The 23,111-nt window shown below is 50.1% G+C and overlaps 2 protein-coding genes across 2 annotated transcripts; both read left to right on the plus strand.

Moving 5' to 3' along the window:
* The first annotated feature begins 12,110 nt into the window (after window positions 1-12,110).
* CDSN (corneodesmosin) lies at window positions 12,111-16,596 on the plus strand. The gene is made up of 2 exons (XM_059179006.1): window positions 12,111-12,337; window positions 14,240-16,596. Exons 1-2 carry the CDS (start codon window positions 12,253-12,255, stop codon window positions 15,721-15,723), a joined length of 1,569 nt encoding a protein of 522 aa, XP_059034989.1. The 5' UTR covers window positions 12,111-12,252; the 3' UTR covers window positions 15,724-16,596.
* Window positions 16,597-19,195: 2,599 nt separating this feature from the next.
* On the plus strand, window positions 19,196-20,406 carry C6H6orf15 (chromosome 6 C6orf15 homolog). The gene is made up of 2 exons (XM_059176395.1): window positions 19,196-19,265; window positions 19,475-20,406. Exons 1-2 carry the CDS (start codon window positions 19,196-19,198, stop codon window positions 20,395-20,397), a joined length of 993 nt encoding a protein of 330 aa, XP_059032378.1. The 3' UTR covers window positions 20,398-20,406.
* The last annotated feature ends 2,705 nt before the right edge of the window (window positions 20,407-23,111 follow it).

Consider the following 23,111-nt stretch of genomic DNA (forward strand, 5'->3'; position numbering starts at 1 on the left):
GCCTTTTCCATCTCATTTAAGAGATGCATCTTAAGTAAGAAGCTACTTTTCTGTTTAATCAATATTTGTAGTTTTGACAAATTGTGCCTTGTAATAGTTGTGGTAATAAACCCACTGCAGAATAACTGTTTTTAACACATAGGGTCTTATAGTCACAGGAAATAAATTTCAAATTTTATACATATTTTTGTTATGGAGATATACAAAAGGACTTCCCCAAAATACAATAAGATACCAAAAAAAAAAAGATGATACAATGGAAATATATTTCATTAGGTTAAAACTGTAGGGAGAGTGGAATGGAGAAAAACTAAACAGAAATATAAGTTAACTTTGCTGACTGGTTAAAGGGCTTGCTCACTTATTAAAAGGGCATTGTGGATATGAAAATGTTGTGGTATTAAATTCCACCTGCTATATTCGAGTGATGTAACTTTTAATAGGTCAGTGGGTACAATTCCCTGGAAAGTATACTCTTTGTAATATTTAAACTTATGATTTAAAATGTTAGCTGTTGACTTAAAAATGTGTAAGGCATACCTAATTTTAAAAAATTCTTGGGCACCTGGGTGGCTCAGTGGGTTAAGTCTCTGCCTTTGGCTCAGGTCATGGTCCCAGGGTCCTGGGATTGAGGCCAGCATTGGGCTCTCTGCTTAGTGGGGAGCCTGCTTCCCCCTCTCTCTCTGCCTGACTCTTTGCCTACTTGTTCTCTCTCTTTCTCTGTCAAATAAATAAATAAATGAAATCTTTTTTAAAAAAATTCTTTAAGGGCATATTTGAACAGTAAATTTCAAAAGTCAGGAGCCAAGCGATGTCGATGGCCTAAGGTCAATTCAAGTGGCTTACCAGGATGGGGGCTGAAGAGGGGTTGAAGGAAACTGAATGTTCACCACTTAGGACCCAATTTGTTTGTGTGGCAACTTTAATCAAAACCTGTGTGTGACTAGTTTGAAAAACTAAAACAAAACTTATATTTTTTAAAAAGATTTTATTTATTTGAGAGAGAGACAGTGAGAGAAAGTATGAGAGAGTAGAAGGTCAGACGGAGAAGCAGACTCCGTGGAGCTGGGAGCCAGAAGTAGGACTCCATCCTGGTACTCCAGGATCATGACCTGAGCCAAAGGCAACTGATTAACCAACTGAGCCACCTAGGCACCCCGAAACCTAATTTTTGAGTTTAGAAATGATCCTAGAACATATAAGAATTGTAGGGGAGGGCCTAGTAGAATTTAATAAGTCCCAGAGTGGACTAAATTCAAGAAATTCATTCCTTTAATATGTCCATCAATGCCAGGTGCCCTGAGGGAATACAGAAAATAAAAAATATACAGTTCCCACTCTCAGGAAGCTTAAAATTGAGCTGGGGAAGAAAGGATTTGCATGAAAAGTTAAGTAACAATATCACACACCTAAGGATGCATGTAACTAATTATATGAGTAAGTACCAAACAGCCTTGGCAATAACGCTGTGAGCTCAGAAGGGAGTCACCGCGAGGTGCGCTAGTCAGGGGAGGCTTCCAGAAGGAAGCATCCCCATCTCGCACCAAGCCCTGCGGCTGGGGGTCCGGCCAGGAGGGGGTGGCCAAGGATGGGGAGGCGGGGCGGTTGTGGGCTCCAGCCAAGGAGCGGGCCGAAGCTGCCCGCCGCCCACTCTGGGCAGGACCTGCCCCTGCGCCTGCCGGCTCGGGGGTCGCGGGCTCCTGCCTTTGTGCGTGTTGCTCGAGCTGTCTGGAAAGGCCTTCCTCTCCCGGGCCGGTGGTCATTCTCTTCAGTGACTCCGCTCCCGGCTTGCCTGCAAGCCCTGCCCTGCGCCACCGCTCTGCGGTGCCTGAAACAAAGCTCAGAAGGGAGAGGCTTTATTCTCTCTGTTCTCCCCTCCTAGGCCTCGAGCCTCTTGCGCGCATTCTAGCTTCCCATCCCTTTGTTCATCTGTGTAACCCTGACACTGCATAAGTGCCTTAATAGGTAGTATTAGGGTTCTCCAGAGACACAGAACGAATAGAAATATATGGAGGTTTATTATAGGAATTGGTCCTTGAGATTGTGGAGGCTGAGAATTCCCAGAAATTGCCGTCTAGAAGCTAGAAATCCAGGACAGCCAGTGGAGTAATTCCAAAGGCCTGAGAACCAGGGGAGCAGATGGTGTGGGTCCCATGCCTTGTCTCAAGGACTGAGAACCAGGAGTGCCGATGATGGCTGAGGCCAGGAGAAGATGGATGTCCCAGCTCAAACAGAGCACATTCACCCTCTTCCTGTTTGTTCAAGTCAGCCCTCACAGATTGGGTGATGCCCACCCACACTGGTGACAACAAGCTTCTTCCCTCAGTTCCCCATTCAAATGCTAATCTCTTCCAAGAAACAACTTCACAGATGCACCCAGAAACAATGCTTTACAGCTATCTGGGCATCCCTTAGTCCAGTCGAATTGACACATAAAATTAACCATTGCTTACATGTTTTATAAATGGCTGAATTCATTAATAAATGGCAAGTTTGTGGGGGCACTGGAGTGGCTTAGTTGGTTAAGGGTCTTTGGCTCAAGTCATGATCCTGGGGTCCTGGGATCTAGCCCTGTATCGGACTCCCTGCTCAGCGGTGAGTCTGCTTCTCCCTCTCCCTCACCCCCTGCTTCAGCTCATGCATGCTCTCTCTTTCTCTCCCTCCCTTCCTCTCAAATAAATAAATAAAATCTTAAAAAAATAAATGGCAAGTTTGGGCAACAGAGAGTAGACTGCAATGGTTAGAATGAAGGGCTTATAACCTAGAAAAGAGGGGGATATTGTTAGACAGTGAGCTGGGGGGAAACAAGGGAAGCCAGGCTTGAGAGCTTAGATCAAATGTCTTTCTCCTCTGATAGAATAGTGCCCAATGGTGGGGAGGCTCAGACACAGGCTTGGGTGTGCTGTGGCCGTGAGGTATGGGAGGGAAGGGAAGAAGTCTGGACCCCTCAGACTGACCTCAAACTGGCCTGAGATGAAGCTCATTGGGAAAAGAGAAAAGAATATTTAAAGGAGAAAGGAAGTGAGGGAAAGGAACTGCGTTCTTGGTGTGGCCCAGGCAAGGACCTAGGGCTCTTTACATCAGGCTGTCTTACTTTATTCCATAACATTATTGTGGTTTTCATGTGTTCCTCCTCTTGAAAAGTATGAGCTTCCTGAGGATAGAGACTGTGCCTTGTCTGTGTTTAATGCCTTAATTCTCCTCCTAGTCCTTGGCCCAGAAGGTGTTGAATAAAGCAAATTAAGAGCCCCATTTCACAGATGAGGGAACTACTCTGACAGAGGTAACTCATCTGTCTAAGACATCACCCAAGTGCCAAAGTCAAGGCGATGCAAGACGTCTTGGCTCCAGACCAGTTCTTCCCAGTTTGACACAACAAGTGGGTGAGTGGGAGAGAGAAGGGGGAGGCATGAGGTAATTGGAGGTTTTAAAGCTATTAATAGGCTGCAGGTATTGACACCCAAACACGGTATGTTTATTAGCAGGGAAGAGACTGAGTGGGACTGAAGGGTTTGGAGTATTAACACAGGGGAGCCCATTGTGCCAGCTTATCCGTTCAGGTTAGACAATGCTGTTTTTTTCCCTATCTACTTTGGCTGACCTCACTTAGGAGTGAATGCAGTGTTGCCTCTTATGTCAACATGGAGCCAGAGAATTAAATAATAGTATAGGATCACAGATTTAGAGAACAATAGCTCAGTACCTTGGACATGGGAAGTAGTCAAATAAATGCTTAGCCAATGAAACAAAAGAACCTCGAACTTGTATCGTGGTATAGTCTAATTATAGAAGCTGAATTAATTTGAGAAGGCATCAGGCACAGCCCTTGGCCTTTGGGCAGGCCAATCATGGCTTTGGACTAGACAGAAGAGATGGTTGTCTGCTCTTCTTTGAAGATCTCTTGTCAGGGAAACACCAAACCACTCATTTATTCATCCGTTTGCCCATACAACAATCATTTATTGAGCATCTACTTACTGTGTGGAGTACTAGGCTGTGATGACCATCCCAGGAAGTAGTTTCATTCCTCCCTGCCCTCAAGGAGCTCTGTGTCTGGGGAGGAAACAAACATGTAAATCATGACAATAAAATGTGATATTAGTTAAATTACAGAGGGGCACACCCTGAGGTAGGAGCTCCTCTGCCAATTTCATGTTTCAAATTAATTTGAAAACTTGCTTTGGTATAGATTTAAGCTCTCTTGGGTACCTGGGCGGCTCAGGCATTAAGTGTCTGCCTTTAGCTCAGGTCATGATCCCAGGGTCCTGGGATTGAGCCCCACATTGGGCTCCCTGCTTAGCAGGAAGCCTGCTGCTACCTCTCTCATTCCTCCTGCTTTTTTCCTTTTCTTGCTATGTCTCTCTCTGTCAAATACATAAATAAAATCTTTTAAGGATTTTTATTTATGTATTTGACAGAGACAGACACAGCAAGAGAGTGAACACAAGCAGGGAAAGTGGGAGAAGCAGGCCTCCTGCTGTGCAGGGAGCCCATTGTGGGGCTTGATCCCAGAGAATTAAATAATAGTATCATGACCTGAGCTGCAGGCAGACTCTTTATGCCTGAGCCACCCAGGCGCCCCTAAATAAATAAAATCTTAAAAAAAAAAAAATGTAAGCTCTCTTGCTTTACATTATCTTCCTCTAATCTTCAATTAAGTGCCCAGTGGGTGCCTGGCACTGGCTCAAAAAGCTTGTTGAATTAAGCCAAATCCACCTTCCAAGCTTTCCTCCCCTAACCTCCATATCCTCAAATAGCCTTCCTTTTGGCAGCTTAGACTCAACTCCTATGATGGGGAAGACAGGATGGCATAGTGGTGAGAGCATCAGACTGTGACCCAAGTCTTTGTCCCTACTCTGCTGTCTATCTCTGTGTGATTTTGGGATGTGACTTTAGGGGATTTCTTTAATAATATCTAAATTTTCACCCAATGCTGAGAGCCCAATTCCTTGTGTTGGATATTCTACGTTCTTCCATCAGAGGGCGGCCTTGAGGCTCTTGCAAGGTGTTTCATTCCAGAGTCTTCCCTGTTCCTTGCCTCTAACATCATCTACTCCCCAGGCCTAAGTCAGGCCCCACTGGCACCCTCTTGGTCGCCAAGATGACCCCTCTGAGGTGAGTCAGGCACATGAGGTGAGATGAGGCAGACTCTGGGGCCCTCAGGAAAATTTGGGCACAGGCTGCTTGGTCAAGTGGCTCACATACTCATTATTTCTTCTTTCTCTCATTATGAACCAAGTTCTTTTCATAAGCCAGGCAGTGCTCTAGGATGGTGGGTACAGTGGTGAGTCAAAGAGAGGAGGACCCTCCCCTCATGGGGCTCACCTTGTAGTAGAGAAAGGGAACAATACAAAGATGTATCTAGGACATACATAATAGGGTGTCAGGCTGTGTAAGTGCTCTGAAGAAAATTCAGGCAGATTCAGCTCAGGTCATGATCCCAGAGTCTTGGGATTGAGTCCCGCATTGGGCTCTCTGCTCAGCAGGGAGCCTGCTTCCCCCTCTCTCTGCCTGCCTCTCTGCCTACTTGTGATCTCTGTCTGTCAAATAAATAATAAAATAAAATCTTAAAAAAAAAAAAAGAATTAGCTTCCTTAAAAAAAAAAAAGAAGGGAAAATTCATGCAAAGGAAGAAAATGGAGCATGGTAGCCCATATATGAGGTTGGGGTGCAATTTTATTTTATTACATTTAAAAGATTTTGTTTATTTATTTGAGAGAGACAGAGAGAGAAGGAGAGAGAACATGAGCAGAGAGAGGGGCAGAGGGAGAGGAGAAGCAGACTCCCCATTCAGCAAGGAGCTGGACACGGGGCTCAATTCCAGGACCCTGAAACCGTGACCTGGGCCAAAGGTAGATGCTTAATTGACTGAGCCCCCAGTGCGTCCCTGGGGAGGGACTTTCTTTAAATAGAAAAGACAGAGTGGGGGCCCTCTGGAGGAAATTGCAGGTGACAAGAGGTAATGACATGCTAGAGGGAGTCAGGCATGGTAATACCCAGGAAGAAGAGGAGAAAGCAGCTTGGCACGGCATGCGGAATACAGTATCTGGAGTGCAGGAGAAGCCCCAAGCCATTGGGGGCGGGTTAGACATCACCTTAACTCCCTGGACTTGGGTTTGCAGCTCCAAAGAGCGAGTACTAATTTCCATCTTCTAGGGTCATTGAGAGCGTCCAGATCAATCCCGCATATGGATGGATGGGTTGATCTGACTGTTACACAGCGTTGAGGAGTCAGTGTTGTTTTCTGGTCCTAGTCCTGGTATCCAGGAGAACAGAGGTGGACTGGGGATACCAGCCTCTCCGACAGGACTCTGTCTTTTCTGGTCACCTGTGTATGTGGGTGACATATCAGGTGCCAGGGGCAGACACAGGAGAAGCTTCCTGCCAACAGAGCTCCCAGCCAGAGGGATTTAGGCCAGAAGAAGGAGAGAAGATGGGCCAACACAACCCAACCCAGCAGCTCCGACAGCCACACCTGGCCTGGGAGTCCCTCTTGGTACAAGTCCTTCCACTTGCTCCCTCAGACTGGCTCTGGCCTTCCCCTTCACCCTCCCCCACTCCATCCTTTGTGCTGGATGGGAGCTAGGTGACTGATAACAATAAAAAGCATTAATAGCTATGGTGGAAAGAATGACTATTTTAAAGGTGAACATAATGAGCAGACAATGAGTGCCGGTTTCTCTAGCACTCACTCCACAGAACAGAGAAGAAGAAAAATATTATTGTTGCTCTGAGAGCTAATCAAACCTCTGCAGTCACCTCCTCACAAGACAAGAGATGTGGTGGCGAAATCAGATGTAACTTAACCCAATGGTCTTGGGAGCATGATGGGCACTCAGCTGACTCCCTGCTGCTCATGGGAAGTGGGGAAGGGAAGAAAGGGGGAGCAGAGAGTCTGGTGGGCAGAGCCCCACATACTGAATTCTTTCTCTTCAGGACCCAATCCCTCGGGCTCGTCTTCACTCCCATGTCCCCAGCTGGGACATGGAAGTGGTGTCCCTGGGGACAGGGACTTGTGTACCCTGAGTCGTGTGGAGGGTGCCAGCGGGCTGCTGACAGGGTGAGGATGGGGCACGGGAAGAGCAGAAGTGGAGGCTGACCAGGTCACATTCCGGGAGGTCAGTCCTAGAGGAGGGATGGATGGACTAGGGAACTGCTGGAGAAGGAGGAAAAGGTAGAGCTGAGTATAGACCACACCACTGAATGTTTTGAGGGAGCAGAATATAATTTGATGAGGTGTCAATTGCTTCCCAGAACAGTGATTCTTAGCTCAGGGCAACATGTTATCCTGGGTGGGATTCCCAACAAGAATCACCTTAGGGATTTTTCAAATACACAGCCCTGTCCCACTCTACCCGGGGTTTCAGAGGAATGCTGGGTGCGGGGGTAAGTCCCCAGACTTCCTCAGGGTGCCGCGTGAGCTCTGCTCTTTTTTCATGAGGCTACATCCTTCAGAGAAAAGAGAGCATCCAGTGGAGAGAAGAGTGGCTCGGGGGGACAGTCACCTGTGAGGAATGAGGGTGGGACAGATGGGCCTGCGAGAGAGCGCAGGTGAGTCCTTTTGTGACAGAGCCAAGCTCATGTGCCTGCTGCTCCCTGCCTGGACAGACCACGTGCTCCTGGAGGCAAGGCCTTGGCCACTGTGGCATCCCACCTGGCCCCTAGGGCGGACTGTGTGTGATGTGGATGGGAGGGGCGGAGGGCACTGAGAGTAGAGATCCGGGGTAAGGAAGGTAGGAGGGAAAGAACTACCTAGAGCCTATGATGGGAACGTGCTTGGAATTCAGTGAGCAGACACATGCTTTGCCCACCATCCTGGAGCCCACAGTCCGGGGCCAGGGGCTGTGTGGGGGCTGCACCCATGACGTGTCGCAAAACCTGTCAGCACAGAGGGCAAAGGAGTCAGGCCACATGGAATGTACGTTCTGTGCTTGATCATCTCCCACAGGGAAGAAACTCTAGGGGCAGTCAGAGAAGAGAGACTAAGTTTGAGGCAAGGTTAGCCAGTCCCATGGGCACAGCTGAGCTAAAGATGGCACAGGCCAGGTAGGAACTCCCATGTACAAATCTGTCCTCTCCTTCCTAGACCCATGTCCTCAGTCACAAGAGGGACTGGGTGGAGATTGTGGGCGACTCAGGGGCACCCGTCCCCACCACAGGGAAACAGGGAGACCTTCCTGGGCGTGGGCCAGGGGTGTCAGCCTGCCCCATGTGGGGGGAACCCTGACTGCTGGAGAGAGCACCCTACCACATGCTGGGCAAGTGAGATGGAGGAAGAGAGGGCAGGAGAAGAAAGTGCCTGAGCAGAGAGGCTCAGGGGAGTGACGAGACCTCAGGTCCTGGGGTGCAGAGCAGCTTCTTATCCTCTGCCCCCACAAAACAAGCACCTCTCTTGGGCTTCTTCTCTTCCTGTGTTTTCACTCCCCTGTTCCTTCTCTCAAGTGGAAGACCTAGTTCTACCAAACACCCCTGCACGGAATGCTTGTTCTAGAATTTCTGTCCTGGGTAAAACACAGAAGAAACAAGATGAGGGAGAGGGACAGCATGTGCTGTTGACCTTCTCACTTAGGTCCTCTCAACTTTGAGGCTCTGATGACACACAAGGGGTTTTGCACACACCCTTCCCGTGTCTAATGAACCTGTGAAGTCTGTCTGTGGGCCACTGCCATTAACGTGTGGCCTGGTGTCTGCTGAAAAATGGGACCTATGTGGGCTCTGGAGTCCAGCGGGCTTGGGTGTGTGTCCTTTCCAGACCCTTTGCCACTTACCAGCTGCTTTGAGCAAACAATTTAAACTCAGTTTCTTCATCTGTGAAATGGGCGAGAAAAAACTTTTCTGTAGGGCTGTTGTGAGGCCTAAGCACCAGAGCACGTGGGGCTACGCGGGACAGTATATGGCCCACATTTGGCCATCAGGACACTGTGGTCCTCTACACCATGCCTCTTCTCTGATCATGCTGTCCCTCATTCAGAACCCTCCATTCCCTGCGTCCTCCTGCAGGAACCTCAGTCCTCCCTCAGCCTGCCACTACACATCACCTATGATGCTGGCCCAAGTTGTTTTTCTGTTCCTCCGGCCTGCTGTTCCTCTGTTTTTACTTCCCAAGCCAAATGCATGTTCTAAAGATACCTTTGGCACACCAGGGCCCTGAGTCTGAGCTGCCTGCTCCTTGTCCTTCTCATCATTCCCCCAACCCCAGGGAACGTCCTAATGCCTCTTTTTTCCATGCTAGGCTTCTCTCCAGGCTGTCTGTTCCCAGCTGGACTTCAGTTCCTCAAGGGCGAGGGCCATTCATCTTCCTCCTTGTCGAAACTTCCAAAGCACAGTGTCGGCCCAGCAGAATGCAGCAGCCCAGAGCAGTGCAGGACAGCTGGAAGTGGACACAACCCACCTTCTTGTGAATGTGGGACAAAGGTACCCAAGCTCTTGCCCTTTAAAGGCATGTGCTTTAAGTCTAGTTTTCTCTGGTGTGTGAGAGCCAGCCCCGCTCTCTCACCCAGTCCATGTGTTGGGCAGGGCACTTGCAGCTGGGAACACAGGAGACCCACCTGCACTTCCGTGGGCATTGTCTCATTGGCGACTGTCCTGCAAGATGGCCCTGGCCTGGCAGGCACCCAGCCGGTGTCCCTCCCCTGCCCTCCTCAGCCCCATCCGCTTCAGAGTTTCACTGCCTGAGCTGAGAGAACGGTGAACGATGAGTCGAAGGGACATAGTAGGGGAAAGCATAGCAGAGCAGAGAGGATTCCAGTAAGAAACAGGGAAAGTGGAGGGGAGCTGGGAAGGCCCATATGTGGGCAGATGTGTGCGGTGGATGGAGAGGACAGGAGGAGGACTGTGCTGTAGGGCAGCCTGTGGGTGGCTGGAGATCTAGAGAGAGGCCCAGAGAGATTGTGCCTCCTCCAGCCCTGGCTGTCCCTGCCAACAGCTGACAGCATCTGGGAGGAATGAGAGGAAGAAAACAGGACAGATGTTGCCTCCTCTATTTGTGCTGGAAAAGAATATCCCACAGGCCTTGCAGGTCCTCCCCTTTTCCCCACCCACAAGGCTTCCTGTGCCTCTTCTTTCGGGCATGCCTCTCCCTGCTCCCAGCCCACCCCCCAACCTCCTCCTTCTGGAGACCAGCGCCAGCCAAATGGGCCCAGGAGTCTAGGAGGGAAGAGATGTGGCCAGGACAGGCACTGGGGAATGGACATCACTTTCAGTAACACCCCTGTGTGCATGCTGGTCGCTGCTCCTAAGTCTGCTGGGCTGGAGACTCTAAAGAGAGAGCCTGGGGCTGTGGAGTGAGCCCTTCATGCTTGCTGTCCCCCAGGGGAGGAACCAGATAGGACCCTGTGGGGACTGCATCTGCTAAGCTCCTGAGCCAGGAGGGCTACGCCTGTAGCCTGTAGTCCCATTGAATCTTTCTGATAACCTCCCATTTGATCCTTCCAACTCCTCTGTAAGGCAGGCATGATTTAAAAGATCTCCATTTTACAGAGGAGGGCACTGAAGTTCAGAAAAGTTTGGAGACTTGGCTGAAGCCAGGAAGTTAGCTGGGACTTGAGCCCAGGGCATCCTGATTCTAAAGCCAGTGTTTGTGTTTTTGTTTTTCTCCCACTGCATCAACCCTCTTTGGGGGACACCATCCCATGACCTCCTCTCGCCATAGCTCCCAGCCCCTCTTCCTTCCCGATCCCAATTTGAGTGTGGCAAAGTCAAGGACTAGACTAAATGGTAACCACTAGCTGCACATGGCTATTTACATTTAAGTCAAAATTAAGTAAAATTAAAAATTCAGTTCTTCTGGTTGGTCATATTAGCCCCATTTCAAGGGCTTAGTAGCCACATGTGGCCAGTGGCTACTGTATTTGGTAGCACAGATACAGAACATTCCTATCATCAAAGGAAGTCCCAAGGGCAGCATTGGGAGGGAGGGAAAGACGGGTTGGGAGAGAGAGAATGGGGGAGGGCGGCCAAGGGCTGGAGCAGAGGCTGCCTTTGTGGGAACATGTATGGAGCTGAGAGTCTGGATGAGGGGGGCAGGGTCGGGGGAGGAGAAGAGGCAGCTTGACCTGACTCCCAGGCCTCTCCCTCCGATACTGATACTCTGGGCAATACTAGTGAGCAATTAATTGGCTGGGGTGGGGCCAGGACCAAAGCAGGAGGGAGGGGAATGGGATGTAGAAGGACCTGCCTCCCTTCTGGCTGAAGTCAGGACTCTGATCTGCCAGTCCTGCCTTTCATCCTTCTGGGGTGCTGAAGTCTGCCTGGCCCTCCTTTACCCCATTCAGCAAGGAGCTGGCCGCTTCCTGTCCCCTCATCCAGGTCGGGGAGCCAGCTAATGGGCTGCAGGACTGTCACATTCCCAATTAGCCTCATTAGTCTCTGGCTCTGACTCCCACTGGAGTCAGGGTCACCAGCTGTTGGGGAGAGGCTATGAGTGGCCTGTGAGTAACCTCAGACCCAGCTACGGCAGGGGTTCCCAGCCCAGGTCTCTCCCCCAGCTGAGGCCCAGCACCCTTCAGACTACTCCAGAAGCCCCCAGAAGGGAGAGGTCAGGCAGCTGGTATTTGGAGTGCAGACTCCTAGCTGGCAAGAGGGGAAAGTCTCATTCATGGATGAAATATGTAAGAGGCATGTGGCAGGCATGAACATGGGCAGTGACAACAGGGGGGCTCTGGGGAGTGGAGTGCAGACCCTTTGATCTGCAGGAGAAATGTGGAGACTGAGTGATGGATCCCAAGGAAAGGGGCAGATCCAGGGGCTGTGGGTGAGAAGCCAGGTGGCCGGGGGGGGGGGCGGTTCTGAGCAGGCACCTTGCTGTGGATGGGAAAGTTGAAGTGTCTGTGTCTGTGCATGGAAGGAGGGTGGGGAGAGGGACAGGCCAGCACAGGGGGAGGTGGGAGAGTGAGGAAGCCCATGATGGGCTTGTGGTGAGAGCGGCTGCCTGAGTGGGCGGGCAGAGGGCCTGGTTCCAGGTTAAGCAATGCATAGCCATGGGTAGGCCAGTCAGGTGGCAGGAAGGTGGGAATCATTAAGGGCCCTGTGGCCAGGGGTTCCCCCAGCCGAAGCCTCCCCTGCCGCTGAGTAGGCAGATGCCCTGACTGATTACTTCAGCTCCTCCTGGCCACACCAAGTTGCCCCGAGCACCTGCCCCTCCACCTCCCCACCCCTCCCCACAGTGACTCTTGCCCGGAGAATGTCCAGCCCTGGCATAAAGGCCCTGGGTGTCCACGAGCTGCTGTCAGTCAGAAGGCTGCACAGTCCAAGATGGGCTCCTCGCAGGCACCCCAGATGGGGCGTGTGGGAGGGCGAGGAATGATGGCACTGCTGCTGGCTGCGCTCCTCCTGCCAGGTAGGAGGCTGGGGGCCCCCGGGAGCGGAGGCAAGCAGGGAGGGTTGGGGTAGAAGGATGCAGATCGCAGATCAGAGGAGACTGGCGGGATCTGGAGCTGCGGGTGCTGGCAGGTGGGAGGAATCGCCGTCCAGGGAGAAGCCAGGAGAGGACCCAGCAAGGGGAAAGGGCAGGAGCTCTGGAGTCTGAGGGCTACTCCTCACTGCCCTGTCACCCCAGGCAAGTTACTTGAGCTTCCCGAGCCACAGTTTCTGGAACTTTAAGACCAGGTTAATGGTAACAGCTAGCTCTAATCAGATCTCAGAGTCTCAAATTAAATAATGTATGTGACAAGTGCTTTGGAAATTAGAGGGTTATGAAAATGTTTGTGGTTGTTGTCATTGCTTTTGTCAATGATTAGAGCAGTAGAAGACGAAGACTCGATATTTAACAGGAATAATCGTTACCATCTATAGAGTGTTTTTATGTGCCAGACATGATTCTAGCACTTTCCATGAGCACTTTCGATCTTTAGAAGAACCGTATGAGAGAGATTCATTATTCCCACTGTACGGGGAGGACACAGAGGCTTGGACAGGTCAAGAAACTGGCGAAAATCACAGCTTAGAAAGCAGGAAAGCCAGGATCCAGCCTGGGGCTGTGCTGTGGACCAGTGGGTATTTGCGGAAAACCTGCCCCCGGCCCCCGGGGGCAGAAAGCAGGCTGTGTGCCTTGGGGCAAGGAGAAGGAGAGCAGGAACTCTCCATGATGAGTGCTGCCAGGTGAGGGGGGCTGCAGGCAGAGCTGGGTTTGGTATGGAAGTGGCCACAGAGAACTTCTCTTGGAGGAGAGAATGGGAACGTCACAAACTGAGGAGAAATTGCTTGTTGGGGGACAGATTCGACTTCTCCTAATGTATAAACTGATGCTCAGAGACTTTTAGTAACTTGCTGGCATGAAGCTTAGCGCACACGTCTTGGGACCTGAAGGCGGTGAGGTGGGGAGCAGAGGAACAATGGGGGTTTGTTGAGCCCGGGGTTAGAAGCGAAGTCTTGGTTAAGGAAAGAAGTGGTTCCACATCTGCCAGGGATGAAAAGGTGGGAGCGTGAAGGGCAGGTGGGTGGGCATGGCTGATGGCTGGGTGGAGAGTGAGGGAAGCTGATAATGGTGGTGAGCCTCGGAGGCGGGTTTCATCCTCGTGCCCCTGGGCTGGGCCAGGACAGCACGGCTGGCTCAGGGTGCGGTGTCCTGTCACACTGTACCAGCAGGTTCTGAGGCGACAGTGGTGCCCCCACATCCTGGCCTCCACCTAGCTTTCCTGGCAGGACCAGGACTGAGATGTGAACAGAACTCCCACCCTCTGCCCAAGCCTGGACTCTCCCCAGGAGGCTAGTGACAGAATCTCAGTCCTCAGACACCCTTGCCTTTACCTCAGTCCCTCTGCCACCGGCTTCCTCTTTTCTCAGTCTCTTTTGCTACTTTTCCTTTCCTTCCCGGCCAGCTATTGTTTTGTCTTGTCTCCTCCTTCCATTTGCTCCCTTAATCTCATCTGGGATGTCCCCCCCTTAGGATGTATGCCCCGTCTCGAGAAGTCTCAGTCTCCCCCACGCTCTGTTTCTTTGGGGTCCTTTCTTTTGGAGCCATAAGCCCCTGCTACTCCTCCTTGCCGTCTTCTTCTAACACCTCCTCCTTTGGAGTCTCATTTTCTCTGTCCCTGCCCCCTTCCAGAACATTGAAATGGCCCTTCTACTGCCACCTCATTTTCCTTTACAGACAACAGTTAGTTCTCACTTCCTCTTCCACCCCAGACTCCCCCTGGGCTCCTCTCGGGAGAAATCAGAAGCAGATGACTGAGATGAGCTTGGAAGCTGAGGGAGGAAGCCAAGCCACTCTGGCCCTTACTAACCACTCCTTCCTCCGCAGGGGCCTTGGCTAAGAGCATCGGGACCTTCTCAGACCCCTGCAAGGGTGCACGTATCACCTCCCCCGGCGACCCCTGTTTCACTGGGAAGAGTGGTTCCAGTAGCTTCAGTGGCCACAGTAGCTCCAGCAGTTCCAGCAGCTCCATTTCCAGTTCCAGTGGCTCCAGCAGTGGCTCTTCTGGTGGCCCCAGTGGTTCTGGTGGCTCCAGTGGTGGCGCCAGTGTCTCCAGTGTCACCCAGGGTGGTTCTTCAGGATCTGCGTTATTTAAGCCAGGAACAGGGCATTCCCAGATCAGCTACTCCTCCGGATCCAGCTTCTCCCAGTCAGGAAGCAGCAGCTCCCAGTCAGGAAGCAGCAGCTCCCAATATGGAAGCAGCAGTTCCCAACCAGGATCTGGCTCGGCTCTACCAGTCAGTGATGGTTCTTCCCACTTAGGATCTTCCCAGTCTGGAGGCGGCTCAAGCTCATCTGTTTCCCAAAGCTCTTGGATATCCAGCAGCAATGGCCAAAGGGTCAACTCTAACTTACGCCCCTGTAATTCAGATGTCTCTGACTCTCCCTGCAGTGGGGGGCCTATTGTCTCCCACTCTGGCTCCTACATCTCCAGCTCCCACTCTGTGTCAGGAGGTCAAAGGCCAGTGGTGGTGGTGGTGGAACAGCACGGCTCTGGTGGCCCTGGAGGGGTCCAGGGTGCCCCCTGCAACAGTGGTGGCCTTCCAGGAAAGCCCTGCCCCCCAATCACCTCTGTAGACAAGTCTTACGGCAGCTATGAAGTGGTGGGTGGCTCTTCTGACAGTTATCTGGTCCCAGGCATGACCTACAGTGGGGGCAAAATCTACCCTGTGGGCTACTTCACCAAAGATAACCCCGTCAAAGGCTCTCCAGGTGTCCCTTCCTTTGCAGCTGGGCCCCCCATCTCTGAGGGCAAATACTTCTCCAGCAATCCCATCATCCCCAGCCACAGCTCTTCTAGTTCCAATGTCTACCAGTCGGGATCTTCCTCAGCCATTGTGTTCCAGCCAGTGGGCTCTGGTGGGGTCCAGCCCTGTGCAGTTGGCTCTAAGGGGCCCTGCTCCCTCTCGAGTTCTGGAGCCCACAGCAGTTCTAGCATTTCCAGTAGTTCATCCTTCCATCCCTGTGGTGGTGTTTCACAGGGGCCCTGCTCCCCACCTGGCCCTGGCTCCTTCAGCGGCACCTCCAGCTCCCAAGGCAGTGGTAAAATCATCCTTCAGCCCTGTGGCAGCAAATCCAGCTCTTCTGGTCACCCTTGCATTTCTGTTTCCTCCTCTACATTGAGTGGGGGTCCTGATGGCTCTCCCCAACCTGATCCTTCCGCTGGTGCCAAGCCCTGTGGTCCCAGCAGCTCTGGAAAGCTCCCCTGCCGCTCCATCCGGGACATCTTGGCCCAAGTGAAGCCTCTGGGGCCCCAGCTAGCTGACCCTGAAGTTTTCCTACCCCAGGGAGAGTCACTTGACAGTCCATAAGTTAGCTTTTGCCTACATGCATGTGTGGGCATACACATGTATACACACACACACACCGTCTCTCAGTTGGGAGAAGACCAGTGGCCCAGGCATGGGGTTAGCTCTGTTTGCCTCCTTCCCAAGAGAGTTGCTCTATTTCCTCCATTGCTCCAATATGGCAGACTCCCCTTATCGTCTCTTTTTTCTTCAACTCTCCAAATTGTAGACTCCAAATTCCTTTCCCCATTCTCTCCTACTGCTTAGATTCCCCTTATACTGCAGTGCCCTCTCTGCCAGATAACCATTCCCTAAAATTTCCTCTGTCATTTATTTGAGATGGTATAATACATTAGCTAATCCTACCCATTCAGATTCCTGACTGGGAAACCCCTGAAATGTTCCATAGTAACTCTGGTTTCTGGAGAAGTCATCCCCCTTTTTACCTGTTTGCCAAAGAAAGCAAAGTCTAAACTGTTGCTTGAAAGCAATAACCACTTTTCACTGACCTCTCTTTGCCATCTGGTCAACCAAAATGGCACACCATGGGGTTCTCACACTCCCAATTCCATTCCCACCCTCCACCACAGAGCTCACCACACCCTCTGTGAGTTCCCAACACTCCTTTTTGCCTCTCAAGGTCTCCGTCTCAATCCCCTGTCCTGGCTGCCACTTCCCTCAATGCTTAGTCGCTTCCCTGTGTGAGGGAGACACCAGGATACCCTCAGACACTGGAGTAGGTTCCCTGCTCTCTCTGGACCCTGGACAGATGGTTCAATAAACTGTGTGAGCTAGATGCAGACTTTTGCCATCTTGGTGTCTTGGGTCTCATCTTAGGACCTACGTGACGCTCTTCTGTACCTCTGGAAATACCCATGTCCCCCCATTTTCACTCATAAGTTGGAACAGTATTTCTCTTATACTTTATAGCTCCTCCCACAAAGGAGGAAAACAATAAATATTTGTTAAACTGAAAGCAGAGGTTGGTCTCCAAGATTCTTCCTCACATTTCTCTACTTTCTCATTGCTCCAGGAAACCCATTCTCTCTCCACTCCCCATTCATCTAGGGTCTTCCCCTCTCCCTGTATGGGGCCCTAATTATTCCCCTCCCCACCCCATGCAGGCTCCTTCTTCTCTAATTTGCCTCATTTACTAGATGCCATCCTCTCTAGGAATCTGGGCATTGATTTCCTGGGTTTCTGGGACCCTTGGAACCTTGGGAAAGCTGGAATACAACAACCAGATCAGATTCCTGGTGACTGAGTGGGAAGGATCCCAGGTTGGTGTTGTTCTGGGAACTAGGGGTGGAGAGAGAAAAAGAGAGAGGTTGGGAGCACGACAGGGAGTGCCGCCAAGCATAGTGACTCAATTACATAAAAATGTACCTGCCCATAGCAGAACAGAGCCAAGTGTTCTCTCCACCTCCACACTCTAGCTGCCTCTGCTGCAGTTCTAATGAGATCTGTGGGAGGTGAGAGGGCAGAGCACTATAGTGGAGAAAGGGAGTTGTCTCCATGGGAGAAGAGAGAGAAAGCAGAGGATGGGGAGGCCCAGACAGCTGTGTTCTGGGGAGGCTGAGGCCAAGGAAGTTCTCTTACCCGAGAAAGGGGAGAATGGGCTATGTTTGTCCCTTTAGGAAGGACCTCACCCAAAGCACAGGCCACCTCTCAGAACCTCTGCTTACAAAGGAATTTATTCCTACCCTAGGATCTAATCCATTCCCTGCTGTTGAATGGTGTTAGCTGGTCCCAAATTTAGGGCTATTGTTGATCAGAAATGACCTGGCAGCTGAGCCAACCTGTAGGATTGACTGAAGACAGAGAAGGGCTGCAGAATAGTCCTGTCTTTATCATCATTGGTGAATCACACTTGGCCCAGCATCTGGCCCTGGACTGCTGCCAATGACACACATCAAGGCTCTTAGAGGTTCCATGAACCACAATTGTAGGAGGGATACAGACTCTGATGTGGGGATTCCTCTAGGTTCTGGTGTGGTCAAGGTCAAAAGCTTTTACAAATCTGGTGGATGTCACTCAAAAAGGACTTTGCCTTCCACTGGCCAGTTCCAAAGAGGAACTCCCTACTCACCCAGTAGCCAGCAATCAGGGGCTGAGGATGAGGATGGAAAAGGAAAATCTAACAGCTTATTTTAGACTTCATGTAATCAGGGATGCCTTGCCTGGGTATCTCCTGGAAGCAACAGAAAAAACAAAGGCATTTATACACTTTTTATTGTAAAAAATTCAAACATATTTACGAGTAAACACAAGAATTAATGAATCCCTGTTCTCTCACAACTCAGCTTCAAAAATTATCAATTCATGGCCATTTGACTATAGCATTTAAACACCTTTCTCTACTGTGAGTTGGGAACATCTACTCCCTCTCAGTATTTCTTATATTCTGTATATCCATTTGGCCATCTGTAGTAGACTGAATGCTGTCCTCCTCTGCACCTCCAAAGATGTCCACATCATCCCTGGAACCTGTGAATATGTTAGGTTACATAGCAAAGGGAAATTACGGTTGCAGATGGAATTAATGCTGTTAGCTGACCTTAGAGAGATTATCCTGAATTATTTGGGTGGGTCAATGTGTAATCATAAGGGTCTTTAAATGTGGAAGAGGGAAAAAGAAGAAAAGGTCAGAGTGGTGTAACGTAAGAAGAAACTTGGTTTTTGGCTTTGAATATGGAGGAAGGGGACCATGAGCCAAGGAAGGCAGGCCTCTAGAAGCTGGAAAATGCAAGGAAATGGATTCTCCCCTAGAGCCTCTAGAAAGAAACACAACCCTGGTGACTCCTTGATTTTAATCCAGTGAGAACTATGACAGACTTCTGATCTTCAAAATTGTAAGATAATAAACTTGTATTGTTGTAAGCTACTAAGTTTGTGACTATTTGTGACAGCAGTGGAAGGAAATTAGTACACCGTCATCTCTTAAGGATGGGAACCAGGTCTATTTCCTTACAGACAGGTCTCATTTAGGAGCAGCCTCTCCAATGGGGGAGGTACTTCTGCACTCCAGAACCCCTATAGGTTGCGTCAAGGTAAAGGAGCTATAGGGATGCATGAGAAAGTGGTGCTGGAAGAGAATGATCTGGATCCCAAAGAGAAAATGAAGAGAAGTAAGTGTTTCTATTGTTGAGAAGGAAATGAAGAGATTGGGACCCCAAAGGTGAAGGCCCTCCTATGCTTGTTGTAGGGAGCCAGGGCAGGGCAGGACTGGCAATCAGTGATGAGCTATGACCCAGCACACCGGGTCAGGAATGGGTGGGGAACTTGAGGAAAGGAACCAGGGACGGAAACACCCAGCCTTCCTGGGACATTCAAGTGGCACCTGTTGCCACAGATTGAATTAGGAATGAGAGTGGAATGTACAGACTTACTATCTGCACAACCACTGGCTCATCTTGTTTCTGTTGCCCACCCCCACCCCCAAGAGGATAAAGGGCTGGCTGCCTTGGCGCAGAGAGAGATGTTAGAGCTGAGCAAGATGCAGGGCTGCACGGTGGGGAGCAGTGTTCCTCTGGGCCTGATTCTTCTGACCTGTCTACATCTTCCAGGTATGGAGGTTGTGCCCAACCCTTGCACAGGTAGAGACTGGGGGCCCCAGGGGAACTGGAATTGAGGGAAGGGGTAGAGGTAGGAGGGTCCCTTGGGTCCCTGGGGAAAATGAAGGGACTGGAAGCAAAGAGAATCCAGGAATCAGGAAAGGTGGGCATTGGAACCAAATATCCAGTCCATTTGCTGTCTCCTCTTTCCTTTTCCTCAGGCTTTTTTGCCCAAAGTATTGCTGCAGTGGAGGAGGAAGTTCTCCAACACTTGGGAACCAACTTGCATCTGCTTGAACAACCTTCCTTGCCCAGCCACTCCAACTCTGAACTTCCTCAGCCCAAACCAGACCCTGGGCCAAATGATTTAACAAGGGTTCCTTTGAAGTACAATGCTTCTCCATTAGCTGGCTTCCAACCTGCAGGTGGTTCTGGGGTTCAGAGATGGCCCCCAACTGGGGGGCTACCCTCCATGGATTCCTGGTCCTCTGAAGATCCTTGGCAGATAATGGCTGCTGCCACTGAGGACCACGTGAGGGAAGCGCTGCCTGAAAAATGGTCTTACCTTTCTGGTGCTGTTGCCCTCCCTCTAGGCAACAGTCCTTTGCCCGCAGCACCCTCTACACGCTCCATAGGCCCCATACTCAAGGCTTCACACCTCTACCAGGATTCCAAGTCTAGACAGTGGCTTCATTCTAATGTGCTGGGAGCCCAGAGAGAAATCCTTGTTCAACATCCTCTTAACAGCATTCGACAGCCATTTCTGCCTGGGCACCCCTGGGGAACCTTGAATCCAGGTGTGTCCTGGGGAGATGGAGGTCCTGGAACTGGATGGGGAACAAGGCCCATGCCACAGCCTGTGGGAATCTGGGGTATCAATAATCAATACCCAAGTACTATATGGGGGGATATTAACCGGTCTCCCGGAGGCAGCTGGGGGAATATTAACCGGTATCCAGGTACCAGCTGGGGGGATATTAACCTATATCCAGGAGGCAGCTGGGGGAATATCCACCTACGCCCAGGTATTAATAATCAGTTTCCTCCCAGAGTTCTCCGTCCTACTGGCTCTTCTTGGAACACTCCAGCTGGCTTTCTCAACCCCCCAAACCCTGGCTGGGTTACAGTGGGGTTAGGAGAATGACAGAGGGGAAATTGGAAATTGAAAGAATGCTGTGTGAGCTAAATGAAGATTCAGTGAGTGTGTTTTCTAGCATTCTCTCTACTTTTCACTGCCTCTCCTGCTTCCCCCCATGCCAATCTCTAATAAAACACAAGCAGTTATTAAATTTTTTCCTTTGTAGTGTTTTTGTTTCTGGGTGCAAAGTGAAGTGAGTTATGTCCATCCCCATTCTCTAGCCACCCCTGTGGCTAGAGCCATCTCTGTAGGGTCTCTAGGAACTCTGTCCCCTATACTTTGAAAAAGATCAAAGCCCAGATGTGGTGGAACATCTGGGTGGAACATTGAGAGTGGAACTTTATGGTCTTACCCTAGCCAGGTGGGAAAGCTGGTTCCAGAACTGTCAGCAAGACCTATTGAGATGGCACCTGTGACAGAAGGAAAGGATGAGATCCAAAAAGGTGGTCCTTCCCACCAAGGCCAAATGGGAAATTAATACCCTTTGATTCACAGAGGAACAGAGTCAGAGAAAGTCATTGTTTCTGCTTATATCTTCGTCTCCAAAATGCAAGCTTCTTGAAAACAGGGGATGCACTGATCTCCTCCCTTACACGCATCATTTGGTACATTGTGCCCTAGAGAACCAAGACTTTGAACATTTGTCGAATGAATAGTAGACCTCGATGAATGAAGGAAGTACAAGGAGAAAGTAAAGGGAAAGAAAAACAATCCTACTGCAGCTGTGTTTTACACTTTATTCCCAAGTGATGGCACAGTCTCTTCTTTTGGTCACATAGTCGTCTCTCTGCCACCCTTTTGTTTCCCTGGAGTTCAGTATCCTGCACAAAGTTGGAGTGAAGTGGGGAGGGTCACTGTAGGAAGTGGGATGGAAGTTAGCAGGACCCAGCTGGGGGTGATGGGGTTTGCAGAAGGACACACTCCCGGTTGCCATGCCATGTCTTTCGCTGCGCCATGTGTGTACTTAACCAGAGTGATCCAGGTGTGTGCCCACAGATAGCATGGGAATCACCCCAAGTCCCAGGAATTGGCTAGGTTGTGGGAAGGAAACAAAGAATAAACACTAGAATTGGAGGGATGGGGAACTGCCTGCAGGTGAGGTGGGTGTTCTCAGAGAAACTTCTGTCCCAGTGTCTGCCATAATACTCCATCCTACGCCAAGAATTCCTTCTTAGGACAGTTTCCCATCCCGACCCAACCACACTCCTTTCTGTATTACCTCAACCTCACTCTCACAGTTCTTTCCCACCTTGGACTCTTGGTTTCTCCCTGTCCTGGTTCTGTTTTCAGCACCTCTCTCTCCCACAAGCCCAAGTTCATTCTCTCAGGCTTAGGGTCTCAGTTCTCTCTGTCCCTCTTTCTGGTTGACAATTTGCACTTCTAACTTCCAAGTTAGTACCTCCTCTTATGTTACCCATACTCCATAGAGAGTAAGCACCATGTATCTATTTTTTCACTGCTGTACCGGATAGCAGCAAGTCTGGACCAAGGCTGGATCAAGGAACCCTCTCTCTGACTCCCTGTTCTCTCTTCTACCTTATTCCTAAGCCACATGCCTGCACACCGAGTCTAATCTGTACTCCTCTCTGGGCTTCCCAGAGCCTCACTGACATTTCCTTACAAACCCTATGCAGCCCTTCTCAGCTCATAAAATGTTCTGAATACTCCATCATTTTATCCTCACTACTATCTGTGAGTTAGGTATTACAAGATGAAGAAACTGAGGCCCAGAGACCTTAAGCAATTTTCTTAAGGTTACACAGCTAACAAGTGACAGAGTCAGTGACAAACCGAATTATTCTCATTATCTGTGCGGGTGGTGCTCAGGTACAGTATGCAATTAACAAAAACCCACCTAACTGTTACTGAGTACCTACTATGTGTCAGACTCTGGAGAGGGTGCTCTCACACACACCCTTCCAGCGAATCCCCACAATTCATACTACTTACACAACTACTGTACAAAAACTTATGGATTTAATAAACCAAGTTTATGCAAACACTAAATACTGGTTCACATTTAGACATTTATACATTTAATGAAAATCACAAGTCTGATATGTAAGATGCTCTTAAGTATCTTAAACCCCCAACGAAGCAAACACATGCACAAGTTGTAATGATTATAAAACTGATCCCTTCATTTCCAGTAAAAATCAGAAAGCAGGTTCCATGGATTTAAACTTACTTCTTCATTCTTCTTCTCTTTCCTCTTCCATTGTTTGGTTCCCTTTCCAGGATGTCAATATGTTTTATTTTTAATTTTTTTTTAAAGATTTTATTTATGTGACAGACAGAGATCACAAGTAGACAGAGAGGCAGGCAGAGAAAGAGGAGGAAGCAGGCTCCCTGCCAAGCAGAGCGTCCGATGCGGGGCTCGATTCCAGGACCCTGAGACCATGACCCGAGCCGAAGGCAGAGGCTTTAACCTACGGAGCCACCCGGGCGCCCCATCAATGTTTTATTTTTATACCATCCTGATGTTTCAGTAATCTTAGGATCTGCATCTTGGCCTGCTGAGTGTGGGCAGGGAGTGAGGCTGGCTGCACAGTTTACAGTTCAAATCTGGGCTGCAGGTAACCTGCATGAGCTGCCACTCCTTCTGCTTCTGCGCTTTCCCTCCTGAGGAACTGTCTGATGTCCTGCAAACTGGCAACACCCGGTTTCCCATCTCCCCAGCTGTGTATGAAGCCTCCAAGTTTTCCATGTTCTCATCAGCA

Source organism: Mustela lutreola, chromosome 6, assembly GCF_030435805.1.
Source record: "Mustela lutreola isolate mMusLut2 chromosome 6, mMusLut2.pri, whole genome shotgun sequence".
Classification (NCBI taxonomy): Eukaryota; Metazoa; Chordata; class Mammalia; order Carnivora; family Mustelidae; genus Mustela; species Mustela lutreola.

Coding starts and splice junctions, on each gene's coding strand:
- CDSN (XM_059179006.1), top strand. CDS start 12,253: ATGGGCTCCTCGCAGGCACCCCAGATGGGGCGTGTGGGAGGGCGAGGA. Junction 12,338..14,239: donor GGCTGCGCTCCTCCTGCCAG/GTAGGAGGCTGG, acceptor CTTCCTCCGCAG/GGGCCTTGGCTAAGAGCATC.
- C6H6orf15 (XM_059176395.1), top strand. CDS start 19,196: ATGCAGGGCTGCACGGTGGGGAGCAGTGTTCCTCTGGGCCTGATTCTT. Junction 19,266..19,474: donor GACCTGTCTACATCTTCCAG/GTATGGAGGTTG, acceptor CCTTTTCCTCAG/GCTTTTTTGCCCAAAGTATT.